The sequence below is a fragment of the Mauremys reevesii genome, linkage group 2, assembly GCF_016161935.1.
Source record: "Mauremys reevesii isolate NIE-2019 linkage group 2, ASM1616193v1, whole genome shotgun sequence".
Lineage (NCBI taxonomy): Eukaryota > Metazoa > Chordata > Testudines > Geoemydidae > Mauremys > Mauremys reevesii.
Genome location: NC_052624.1, coordinates 95927788 through 95940942, shown reverse-complemented (window position 1 = coordinate 95940942; position 13155 = coordinate 95927788). Strand labels below are relative to the sequence as shown.

Sequence of the window (13155 nt, the reverse complement as noted above, 5' to 3'; positions counted from 1 at the left end):
CACATCAGTTGCTCCAACTGACTTGGTTGGTCTCATTATTAATGTTTTAATCACAAAATCTGGATAGTTCTACTATTTATACCTCAGCCTCTTCATCACTAAAGTATAGAACCTAAGACTGCCGGGATTCTCTAGGTATTCCAAAAGCAACTTGAGACTCTAAAACCTGAAACTGATCCTGTGCCCAAGTAAGCGGCTGAACCTAACCATTAATAACTCAAATTCTGAATCTGATTATTATTCAGATGATGGTAAAACAAAAAACAGTGAAACAAAGTAAAAACAAAGACCCCAAATCTAGAATGCATGTTAATTTCCATTGCAACAAGCTTTTTTTCTCATGGCAAGCTCTAGATTAAAATTGCTGGAAAAATACCATAGCACTAGTACTAGCTATCACTAATTATCCTCCTGACTTCTGTACTGCCTGTGATTTTACACTTAAATTGAAAATGGCACTCACCCACGAAGGATAATATAAAGAAGCAAAGAGAAGGAGGCCACGCATTGCTATGAAGTGTGACTCAAGTGTCGTCATTTTTGCTGATAGCTTGGGTATGGCAGACCTTTGCCTGTTCGTTTGTGCATGGAAGTATGAGACATGCCCCTCCCCGGTAAACCTTAATGGACAGAATGCTTATAAATATTATAAATTCAACCCTTGGTGTGTAAATCTATGATATTTTTCATGCTAAATGTGACAAAAAGTAAAAGACTTTTCCTCATTTTGTCATCAGTTAATAGAAAAAAAATCTGAAAGGCTTGTTTTAAAAACTTGATTTCTGGACCATCACATATTTTTAAGTGTCTCAACTATAAATTAATTTAGAATCTGTGCTGTAATAGCTGGACGAATCAACTGATGATTTAGCTATTAATAGAGCCTTGGATCTTTATTGGGGCATGTAGGCATTATTGTAATACAAATAACATTTTTCAAGCATTTTTAGTTTCTTTTGTTATTTTATCTCAAACTTCCTTGGACTACAGTATATTTAAGTGTTGGTTCACTTATCAACCTTACTTATGAGTTTAACACAGTGTTCTTTCTGGGCATATGTAAATTCCCATGTGATGAAAATGTATAAAAAGCTCTCAAATGCTAGTCAAATGTGATCTACGTTCAATTCACAAATACTGTGAGACTTTGTAGGCTCTGGATAGGAATAGAAAGGTCTTTAAACCACGATTTGAGGACTTCAGTAACTCAGACATAGGTTAGGGGTTTGTTACAGGAGTGGGTGGGTGAGATTCTGTGGCCTGCATTGTGCAGGAGGTCAGACTAGATGATCATAATGGTCCCTTCTGACCTTAAGTCTATGAAAGGGATAAATATCTATGACAGAAACTGTGCTGAGGGATGCTACCAAACCTCTCACATCTATGATGTAATAATTAAAACTGAAATCCATAAACTCTCCTTCCAATGGTCAAGCAAATACAGCTTACGTCTTGATTTCACATACAATACTATAGAAAATGAGTGTGTGTGTGTGTGTGTATGTACACACATGTGCATATATATGTGTAAATGTTCCCTTACAAACTGTCATTTACTAGTATTGGGAAAAAATGGGAGATTCATTTGTTTTAGTTTCCACCTTATGAGCAAAGAAATTTGGAGACGTTGGAAAATTGCTCAGGGGAACAACTCCTAGCTGTATTTACTATTGTAAAGTACACATTCTGGATCACACTAATAACATATTCCTTACCTGGTCCCAAAGGGATATAAATCTTTTCTCCATTAAAATCTGATTTACAACAGAGAATTTAGATAATACTAGCTCTGATTTGACTCATCTGGCTGCTTGCTGATAACAGCTTCATACCATTTAAAAAGAAAAGAAATATCCAAGTGCTAGTGTTATCCAGTATATATCCTCTGAGGTCCCTTCATGGAGGTTAACTGAGGATGAAGAAAGAAAGCTGCAGTACTGCTATTGATAAGGGAACCTGGCTGGAGGTTAATGGCATTCTAAGAATTTTCTATAGTAAGGAATGATCTCATTAGCAAATAGTAAGTTATGACTCAATGCATATTTCCTTTCATATGCTGTACCTTATGATACCTGTATTATTAGCCTCTGCAAGTGAATTAGCACAGTGTGCGTAGTGTTTTTCCATGTAATTTTTGTGCAAACTGGCTTTTGTAGGGTGGGAATTATATTGCTGTGAACTACTTCTATGCAACAGAGTCTCCCTATTGTTTGACTACAAGGAGGCAATAATAATAATAATAATTAATAAGAGAAAGCTCTTACTTCTGTTGTTGTCAATAGTTTTTGCTAATATCAACCAAAACTTTTTTTAAATATTGCCATTGATAGTAAAAATCAAACTTTTGCTGTGTTACTTATTATTTTTGTGTTCCTTGTTTGTTTCTAAACTGCTTAATTGTTGTGCTCATAAAATTGAGGAATCCTCCCACCCACCCACAAAAGAAAAAGGGATGCTACCATTACTGTTAGGGCTACAATTTTATTTTAAAGGCATTTCACTGTTTTAAGTGTTTATGGCCAAGTGTTGCAGAGGAAACACAGAATTTGGAACTCCAAAGAGAAGAAGCAGCTGATTTTCAGGCTTGTGGTTTAAGTGTATTTTAGATGGCATTTGAACTACTGATTTGGAATCTTAAACCAATTGAGTCTCTCTTATTTTATGGGTTTATTGTTCAGGAAAAGTTCTGAATTAACATCAGTGGAGACTTTGAAGAGATGTTTACCCCCCAAATTGGATATGGTATGGTCCACCGCAATCCAAGCTTCCCCATGATGCCCTGCCAATGGGCCTCCTTCCAATTAGGAAGGGCAGATAATCAACACACTCCTTTAATCCTTGGTGCCTCTTCTCAGAGTGTTATATGATTGGTCCTGGTTGTGATGATGGCTTTTATGATACTGAGACTTGGCCACTAGAAATTGGATAGAGACAACTAAATGAAACTCATCTCTACAAGCTGCAAAACAGCTGTCAGAGGGCAGCAACTTCCAAAGTGGGCTGGATTTTAACTAGTAACCAGTAGGTGAAAGGCTTCACAACCAACAGTTTGAAGCATCCAGTCCCCTTCTATTCCATTAGTAAATAAATATCTTTCTAGTTCAGTAACTGGGAAACATTTTCAGAGCTCCCATGGGCAGTACCTTGCTTCCTTCCAGTTTCCTTATTTTTTAAATTCTGTTTAGCACTGGGCATCAGAATCAGTGCTGCTGCCACAGTCACTTTGGGCAGTGTCTGCCTGTTGCCAGCAAATGAGCTGCTCAGCTGTAAGCATTTTGTTGTCTGCCTTTGAGGAGGCTGATCAGTTGTTATAAGACAAGGCCTGCTGAAATATACTCACAGTGAGGCTGGTGTCCTGGTGCGGGCGGACTGATGTCAAAGCTGAGCAACAGTTAACAAAGCAACGACAGGGGCGCTGCCTAATGCATAACATATTTTGAAACTAGGAAGTGTCCCACACTAAAGCAGTGCTCAGCTCAGTGTATGGTAGCTGCAATTTTTAAAAGCTAAAAGTAATGTTTGCAATTGTGACTGAGCTGGAAAATTTGGATCAGAAGTGTGTGGTGGAGGCATTGGAGCTGGGTTTTTGGTCCCTCCTGGTAAAAGCAGAGTCTATGCGCAAACCTCAAGTCTGGACCTCTTCCCCAAATCCAGACATCCACTGAAATCTGGGGGAAGGTTCCCGCTCTTCTGCAACAGAGAAATTTCCCCCTCTTATATGGTTTGGGAACATAACTGTAAGTAAAACCAGACTGAATTAGCCTGGCCGATGTTTGAATCCTGCTGTGTTCCACTGTTAAATACAGTCATGCATTCCTTCAGACATTTGGTGTAGCAGAGGTTCAGGACAATGAAATCTTTCTTCCCCTTGCATCTCCTCTTTGTCCTTTCAAGACCAGTTTAGTTCCAGTCCCAGCTCTGATACTTCAACTCATTTATATAGCTCAATGACTTAATTTAACATACTAAAATCACTTAAAAATCAACAGAAATAGGCCAAGTAGGAAGTGTAAAAAATTTAGAAGGCTTTTTGTTGTGTGGCAGGGGAAGAGATGTCGGAAGAGGAAAAGGGTCAGATTCTGTTCTCATTACACCATTTTAAATCCAGAGTGACTCCACTGACTTCAACCGTTACTATGAATTTATACCAGTATAATGGAAGTGGAATTTGTCCGAGAGAGAGAGAGACTCTTGAGTTTATACTAAAGTCATTCTCATCAGTCAACCTGCCCACATGAATATTAGGAAATCAACTCATTTAGACAACTGTGGAGGCAAAGCTGAAATATAATCGTGTTCTTGAATGCAAGTCAATGAAAAATTGGCCAGTGTGCAAATGCTCATTTGTCATATCCCTTGCAAATATACTTTAATTGTTTGCATATTTAAATGCCCAGAATCAACCATAACAAATGTGAGATGTCATGTTGCTGAGAGATTTCCAAAAACAAAAAAGATCTCTGAGGCATGTGGTGAGTTATTGCTGGTTCCTAGTGTTCTCTGCAGAATCACAAAAGGGCAAGGACTGAAAGAAGGACAAATCAATCATGTCTGGTTCAAGTTCCAGTAACTGAAAAGTGGGATGTGTTAGCTTATGAGCTAAGGTAAAGAACTATATAGTTTATCCTATTGTATTTGTTTTTAAACTGCCTGTGGATAGAGCTAGATATTAAACTGTACACTTAAAAACTGATTTGTTTCCAATTAGCATATTTGCAAACGTATGTTTTAAGTCTGTATACTGCAAAAATCAGTGTAATTCATTGTTATCTTCATCCCAGGGCTGCTGAGAAACATTACCTTCTCTGTGCCCTTGTCCTCACCTAAGTTGCCATAATAAAGGTGCCAAGTGGTGCTTGTTATGTTGGTTTATTCTTCTTTGGCCCTTTCCTTTTTTCACCCCCTTTGCCCCCACCCTTCACTTTCCATTTTGTGTCTTGGTGTAGCTGTTCCCCACATTCTGTCAGTTGTTAGAATTTCCACCTACCAGTGTAGTGGGATAAATGTGTGTTTTGTCAAACAGTAAAGAGACTCCAGAGTTCTGGTACTTCAGTGTGGGATTAAACAGTTCGCTTCCAAAGGGTGCCTAATAGAACTGAGTAAATAATTGATTTTTCAGTGTGGTGGCTGAAACCGAAGGAGGAGGATTTCAAACCAAAACTGATTTTATTTTATTTTTTCCCTTGCGAAATGAAACACCAAAAAACTTTCCTTCAGGTCAAACGAAATGACAATTCAAAATGAACCATTCTGACTTTTTTCAAAATACAAAAAATAATCTAATTTTTTTTTATTTGGCCAAAACTATTTGCTAAACTTAACACAAATTTGTGAATAGTTTTGGTTGCTCCTAAATTACATTTTTTCAGAGAAATTTCACCCAGCTCTAGTGCCTACAGCGCTCTGGTCTCTTTTTGGTTTATGCCATCAGTCCATTAATTATTTCTATAGAAGAGTAAAGGCTTTTTCCCTCGCCACCATGTGATGGTATAGTGGTCTTGGTAGTGATATTCTGTTGAACACCATGCATGCTTTTGGCTCTGTACAATGCACAGAAAAATATACGGTCCATGCTCATTCATGATTCAGTGTGACACTTAATTGTAGCCTGTAGCAATCTTGACTAAAATGGGTATGATTTGGAATTATCTGTTTTCTGCCTAGATTCCAGATATAGAGCATTGTGGCAAATCTGTTTTTCCCCAAACAGTGGGCTTGTCTAATGTGCTGCTCTCTAATTGCCCAGGTAGGCTCTGTTAGTACGCTTTAAAAGGTACCTATTTCATGTTCACGTAGTCCTGTTAGTGGCTGGTCCAAACAGAGGATGACAATCTTATCTTGCTGTCAGTTATTCCTTTAGTTCTGTGCTGTCGATCTGAAGGTTCCAACTGTGCTGCTGACACATGTAGAGGTCATTATGACTCCACATGATGGAATTCGGCAGGGGTCATACACATAAAAGCTTCATTCACTACATAACTCAGATTCATCCCCAGAGCAGATCCATCCTATGCACTGAGTGAATCAGGAGTCCTGTGAAAAAAATAGTATGAGATCATGTAATTAAAGACTGTGTTATAATGCATACACACAAAGGGGCAATATTAAAGTTGCAGAGATGACTTTGGAGTTCTTGCTTTTGCAACCTTAATGCTCTTTTAAGGTATTTTCCATTGGGGGGGCGAGGGGGCGGGAGCAGTAATCTACACACATGCATAATATGTGAGTATGTGTATATATGTCTGTATATAATGACCAAACTTAATATTTTGTTTGGAAAGAGATTTCATTTACTTATAAGGAATTACTGATAAAAACAATAAACATTTTCAAACCAGTCAAAACATCTTCATCTATAATGATCATAGCTCGATGACATACAGCAAAAAGATAGCGAATGCATATTCCTCTCTATATTCTGCACCTACAGTATAGAAAACACACACACACACACACACACACACATATATATATATAATAAATTGCTGGTACAAGCCAGAGTGTAGCAGTTATAATCTAACGATCAATAAAAAATGTCTCATAATTGCACCGCTAGGTTCCCCCAGTATGGCACATTAGTTTATTATAATTTACACCCTGCCTCCAGCAGCACTGTAGCTCTCCTGATTGGCTTACTGTTTAATCACTGTGTTTGTAAGACAATTTTCTAATCAGCTATCTGAGCACTCATCAAAAATAAGGCTCTTAATTTTGAAGCAAATCAGTTGGAGGTGCTACATCAGGGATGGTGGTATGGTTTTATTTTTGTAAAGAAAAAAATCAGTCATGTTCATTTTATAAAACAATGTATTATAGAAAAATGTTATGAACTCATTAATTGTAGAAAGCTGTTTTTTCCCTCAGAAATCTGTATTGTGCCCTTATTAGCACGGTGGTATTGTCAAATCAAGAACTGATTTGGAGGTGTGAATGAATTAGTATCCTTCAGGGTTTTTTACTGCATTTAGCAGTTCTGAAATTGGCTGATAATTACTTAAAATATAGGATCTTCATTTATAAACTGCTGGTGTGTTTCCAATCATCACCCTATTTAATAGCAATAATACATTATTTGCTGTTCTACACGGTATGGTGGGCAGCTAAAAAAAGTCAGGCTCACAGCAGTTCCAAATATTGTACTTTTTGTCTAGTATCTAGATGTAAAACTTGGAAAGGCTCTACATATTTGAATCTGTTTGTTTTATTACTTAGCAAAAGGTACTGATTGCTCTTCATACTTTATCTGTAGCTACTTTATTCTTTTGTTATGTCATAGGAACAGTAACTTTTTTAATTCTCTAATCCATTTGTAAGATTTTCTATAAAGTATATGCAAATACAGCATACATGGTGATATGGTGCATGACTAAAAAGGTTTTAACAACATGAACTTGGGATGACCTGCATAACTTATGAGCAGCTTTACTACTCATGAGTAAGGAACCTATAAAATAAAACCTTTTCAATCCTACTACATTGTCTTGTATTTTGTATATGCCATATATGTTGCAGAATTAATATTTTATAGATGCTTGATTCTGTGCTCATTGAAGTAGTGGGAAAATGTCTCACTCACCTTAATTCTGAAGGCTTAGGGAATTATGTAGCACTTCTTGGTGTATCCTTCCTCTGCTAAATCCAGATGGGATTACTCACTGAGTAAAGTTAAACATGTGCATAACTATTCACTGTGTAGATGGTGTTTTACAATGCAGCGTGGGCTGTCAAGCTCACCCCTCTCTCTAAGCTTGAGAGCCCGAGCTCCAGCCCAAGCCACAACATAAATGCACCATTTGTACAACTCATTTTTGGAGTACTAGCGTCAACCCCGCTAATGTGAGTCTGTGGACCCGGGCTGGAAGGTTCACTCCTAGATGCTGTGTAGACATAACCTCCAAAATAACCTAAAATGTAATAGTAACTTTAAATCTCTAAATCTCAGGAGTTTTCATGAGTGCTGAGTCCCCCTAATATCTCCTCTCTCTACTGCTGTAAAGCTCCCATTTCTATCTCTGCGAGTTGGCAAAATAACAGACTTTAAAATCATGACCCGTATATTATGTGTTCTGGAATGGCAATCATAATTTACATGAGTTCTTCCTAATTTTACTTTGGATTGTCAGGGCGAAGTATGAAACCATGACTAGGGTTGTGTGAACAAGTGTTCTTCAAACATTTTGTTCATAGCTTGTTCATATCCCAACTCTCTTGCTTGTTGACCTATAACTCAACATAAGATCCTATCAGTACAGCTGCCATTGAAGCATCAAGTACACTCTCTTATGACAATTTGGTTGACAACATACTCTGGTACATACAGAAATGTTTCTAATCAATTAGATTTTGTCTCAAATAGCCAAAAGTAATAGGGTATAGTACCAACCTGCAAATTTGTAAGTAAGAGGACATAACACTTCTGAGTTAAAGAATTACCCATAATAAATTTGAAATTGCTTCTTCCAGTAGCCACATGTTGTGCCTTCATGTGACCTAAAAATGGCCATACTGTCTATTTTCATATTTGGTAATAAAACTGTTCACTGGGGTTGAAACTTTTTATGCCACTAATACAAATACCCTACATAGCAAAAGGCACTCCTAGTGGAGGGGATGGAAAAGAAGTTTAACATAACGTTATATGTTGGGGTCTATGAAATATTAACCTGCAGACAAACTAGCTAAAACAAAAATGCATTTTTGTAATGGTAGTTAAAATGAAATATTAAGTTTTCATAATAGAACTGCATAAAATACCAAAAATCTGGAGCAAGTCTTTTAAATAAAGTTTTCTTCCTTCTTTTTCTTAAGAATTGATGTAAAGAGCTGCTGGGAAACGCCACTTGCAGTGCACAAGAAGTTTTTTGGTTCTGCCAAACTTAAGAAGTATGCTACATATTCTTTGGTGCCACCTACTGGTAATTTATCTAACTATTTTCATATAAAATACTACTACTACCTAGGTCTTATGTGGCACTTTTCATCTGTAGATCTCAAAGCACTTTACAAAGGAGGTCAGTATCATTATCCCCATTTTACCCATGGGGAAACTGAGGCACAGATGGGCTATGACTTGCCCGAGGTCACCCAGCTTAGCAGGCCAGAGGAAGAGCTATTGAGCTAAATAGAGTACTCCTGAAACAGTTTGGACTTCTTTTCCTCCATGGTTCTAAGACTTTCCTCCTCAGCTTTATAAGTCAAAGTCCCAGTCCTGTATCTCTTAGGCAAAATTGACACTGACTTCAATGAGTGTTCGGTCTGAGTAAGGAGTGAAGGATGTGGTTTAATGACTCCAGTATTACTTCAGTTCTCCAGCTAAATTCACCTTGAAAAATTGTGTCCCATTGCAAAAATCAGCTGTTCCTTTGTCTCTCTCAATCTTCGATTTACATGGCTCTGATGCCCGGTTGCTCCAATCAGTCTTGTTTTCACACTGCTTCTTTCTGGCTCTTGTTAACTGTGTGATGCACAGCCATTTAATTCTCAAAAGGACGGATGTGAGCCATTGTTCAGTACATATTTCACATTTGCTATAATTAGAAATAATCTTTTTTTAAAATATATAAAATTTGAAGTTAGGAATCGTTCTACGCAGTACTCCTGCAGGTTCACTGGGGCAGTACTGCATGTAAGTGACCTACCAAGGGGAATCTGGTAATTAAATTACAAATTTGAGATCCCTTCCAGAGTTGTGCTTAAAGGTTAATATTGTGGAATGATCCCTTGGATGTAAGTAAGCATGTTTTTCATGCTGTGTTAGATACTGTTTTTAGATAATGCTTCACAGTATCTGTAGGGTAGGCGGGGGGAAAAGATCATTGTTTAACATACAGTGCCATCTACAGAATAGGCCAGGCAGTCTGAAAGTACTGTCAGTCCTTTTTTATTTTTTTGTCGCAGTACAGATTACCCCTGTAGTTACAATATGTCATGAATGTGCACAGTCAGAAAATGGATCATAAGCCTAACCATAGCAGGTAAATGCTAAATTATAATCTAAGGATGACATGAGCGTGTCAGTGCACAGAAATATATTGAGAAACCTCCTTTTATACTGTAGTGAAACAGAAGAAAGAAAGGTGCACTCATTGTTTTAATGCACTATGGTACCTGCTTACCCCTTTGTAAAGGCAGACCCAGGCTAAGCTGAGTTGCTCTAGTGTTTTAAGTGTAGACGTACCCTAAATCTTCACCTAACTGTGTTCCCCTTTGTTAATATTCTGGGCCTTGCCAGGTGGTGTCCCAAGCTGTAGAACCCTGTGAGGTGGGAGAGGTCCTAGAGCTCAGGCCCAGTCCCCAAGCCCAAGACCCGCGAGCTTGAGTTGGGTGGCACAGACCAGCCGTGGGTATTTTTTTTGGGCTGTGTAGACATCCCCTTTTTCGCCCTGTCCTTGCTCAGGCCTGCCAAGCCTTGGCCATGGCTTCCATTGTTTCCACCTGTGATTCTGTAAAAGGGGCTTAACCGCTCTTCTCATTTAGCCCTGAATGAAGAGCACACAGGACACTCATTGACTTTAATGAGGTCTGTTGTATAAAGATCAAAGACCCAGTTGATGTAAGTCGTTAGCACCTTCTAGTGTAAGACATGGATCTAGTCATCCAAATACCTTGCACTGGGGTATGAAGGAATTAGCGGTGTAACTCATGCCTGTTTGGTGTGGTGCTCTGTCCCTCTCGAGTGGCACCTAGGCCATGTAGAGATTGATGAATCTGTTACAGCTTTGGCTAAGAGCCATGTGGTGTTTAGCTTATGCAGTAGAGGCTCATGCATTTAGGTCCAAAGATCCCAGGTTCAATCCTGCCCCCCCAACAACCTGGGTCTGTCAGCATTATATGGGCACTTATGTAGGTTGGTGTAGCAGCTGCAGAGTGGGAACTGTAGTGCAGCCTTGTGGGCCTCTCTGTTGATTGGGGAGTTGGATTTTGGTTCCTATAAATCCCCATGAAGTTGTTCACACAAATCCTGGGGCAGAAGGCTGAATTACACCCATAGTCCACTTATTCTGGAAAAATATATAGATGAATAACCACTTCACTTTCAAGGTTTCACTGTTTACTTGGTATAGCAAAAATCCCCTTGCAAGCTAGCAAAGAGAGTCATGGTCGTTGGAAAAGTAGGACTCCGCCAGCGATAATGTCAGGAATCAGGGCCTGCAGCACAGCCAGTCTCTGAGCAATCTAACAACAGCAGGTTGCCTCCTTGGTTGGACAAGTCAGCAGACCAGCTCTTAAGCCCAGCAGCAGCCATAGTTCAACAGCTGCTCAAAGCATTCACCCTTAGCTATGATAGCTTCTGTGCTTGCTTTTGCCAGCTTAGCTCCTACCTTGCCTTGCTCCAGGTAGCCCAGGGCTGACCCTTGGCTCCGAGTCCTGACTTCTGATTTCAGCTCTGAAACTGGGCTCCGTTTCCTGACTAGCAGCTCTTGCTCTAACCACTAGGCAAGACTCCTGCTCTTAACCCAAGCATGACTGCCCTCATGTCCCCGTCATTGACAGATAAAATGCTTCTATTTCTAGCCTTCCTGGGTTGCAAGGCAGCAGACTTAAGCTGTCACTAGTCCAAGGGACGTATTACACATCAGGCCAGTGTAGTTGGGATAGGAGGATGGGAAGGATGCTGCAGTTGAGGGAAAATGAGAAATATTTTTATGGTGGGTTGTTTTGTTTTGTTTTTTAAATGATGTGTGTTAGACGTAGCATAGAGGTTTGAAATAGTAGTAGTACCAGCAGAGATGGGTCAGTGGGCTTAGTGCCTAGGAGATGGTCGAAGCTTCATGCCAAATGCAGTTTAGCACATGGATATCACTGCTTGAGAGAGTGGGGGGTATGTATATGTAAATTAACACCATTTTCTTTAATGTATATTAAACCTGAAAAGGGACAGAAATATGAGTTAACAGAGCTCTACAGAATGTTAAAATAATTATGTTGCAGTTATGCTCAACATTTCCATCTTTAAATAAAGTGGTTTTGAACTGCTGAAGTATGGCAGTTACTGCAGACTGTGATTAGATAAATGGATGCAAATGGTAATTGTAACTGATAAGTGATTGATGGCTTTATATGTTTGCCATTATATAACCTTGTAACTAGTTTCTTCCATAGCAAGGATGGAACCTGTAAGCAACAAGCTGATGCACAGACATCAACTTTCATTTTCCTGGCTGGGTTCTCCATCCTGGCTCCGCCCCAAGGCCCAGCTCCCACTCCGCCCCTTCTCCCAAGGCCCCACCCCCATTCCACCTCTTCCTGCCCTCACTCCGCCCCTCCCCAAGCACATCCTGCCCTCACTCCGCCTTTTCCTGCCCCTTTTCTCTCCAGCGCCTCCCACTTGCCATCAAACGGACTGATCAGAGGGTGGCACTGAACAGCTGATTGATGGCTGGTGGGTGCTGAACACCCACTATTTTTTTTTCTGTGGGTGCTCCAGCCCCGGAGTTGGCGTCTATGAGCTGATGTACCAAATTTGAATTCAAACCACAACTTTTAAACAGTATATGGGATCTAGAATATAATTCTGGGGTATGCGCAGGGATGTTGCATGATTGATTGATTAACTTTGCCATTGCTGTCAACATGCCTGGTACCAAGATAAGTCTCAGACAATGGACACAAGAGGAGCTGGTAAGTAGGTTTAGCAGAAGGAAACAATTAAAAGTTTGACATAGCATGTGGAGACTTTAAGCCCAGCTGAGCTTCAGTAAATTGTGTGTACTGGGGGAGCCAGCTCATCCATTATTCAAGGGGGGGAGAAAAAGGGGAACCCAACCATTTCTTACCACTCTTTAGTGATCTCTCATATTTTATATTTCTGTCCTTACTCTCCAATGTTTTGTGTTGCTTTCTTGGAGTATATTACTTACTTCTGGCAGTAAGAGTGGTGAGACCTGTAAGAAATTTAAAATGCAATGCTTAGGGCTGTATGAGAGCATGCAGTAGAGTTCCCATTATATGAGCCACTTGAGCACTACCAGGTGTGTTTTGATAATTGGAAGCTGATGGAATGAGATGAGCAAGCAGTTCCTTAGAAAGGGAGGCTTGGATGATGAGGGCTCATGTAATCAGGGTTATACTATAATTTCATTTGATTTGCCACTTGACAATCACTACAACAATATTTGGTAACTAGATTAATTGAAAGAGATTGTATTACAGCAG

General features: G+C 39.4%; 1 protein-coding gene and 1 long non-coding RNA gene across 21 annotated transcripts in view; one reads left to right on the top strand and one right to left on the bottom strand.

Moving 5' to 3' along the window:
- Positions 1-13155, top strand: part of TPK1 (thiamin pyrophosphokinase 1) — a 476657-nt gene that overhangs the window by 374947 nt on the left and 88555 nt on the right. The window contains exon 9 of one of the 14 annotated variants that reach the window (XR_005593748.1): positions 8809-8915. The exons of 11 other annotated variants lie outside the window; for them this stretch is intronic. Coding sequence is in view for 2 of the 3 variants with exons in the window: in XM_039523055.1 (XP_039378989.1) it covers positions 4045-4238 (194 nt within the window). In the remaining variant the exon portion in view is untranslated. 2 more of the 14 variants (XM_039523056.1, XM_039523055.1) reach the window with 2 other exon arrangements.
- The window catches only part of LOC120397363, a 37764-nt gene that overhangs the window by 24283 nt on the left and 326 nt on the right, over positions 1-13155 (bottom strand). For all 7 annotated transcript variants that reach the window (XR_005593757.1, XR_005593756.1, XR_005593754.1 and 4 more), the window contains exons 2-3: positions 12777-12884; positions 5778-6033 (exon numbers count right to left, since the gene is read on the bottom strand). This is a non-coding gene — a long non-coding RNA (uncharacterized LOC120397363). The remainder of the gene's footprint in view (positions 1-5777; positions 6034-12776; positions 12885-13155) is intronic.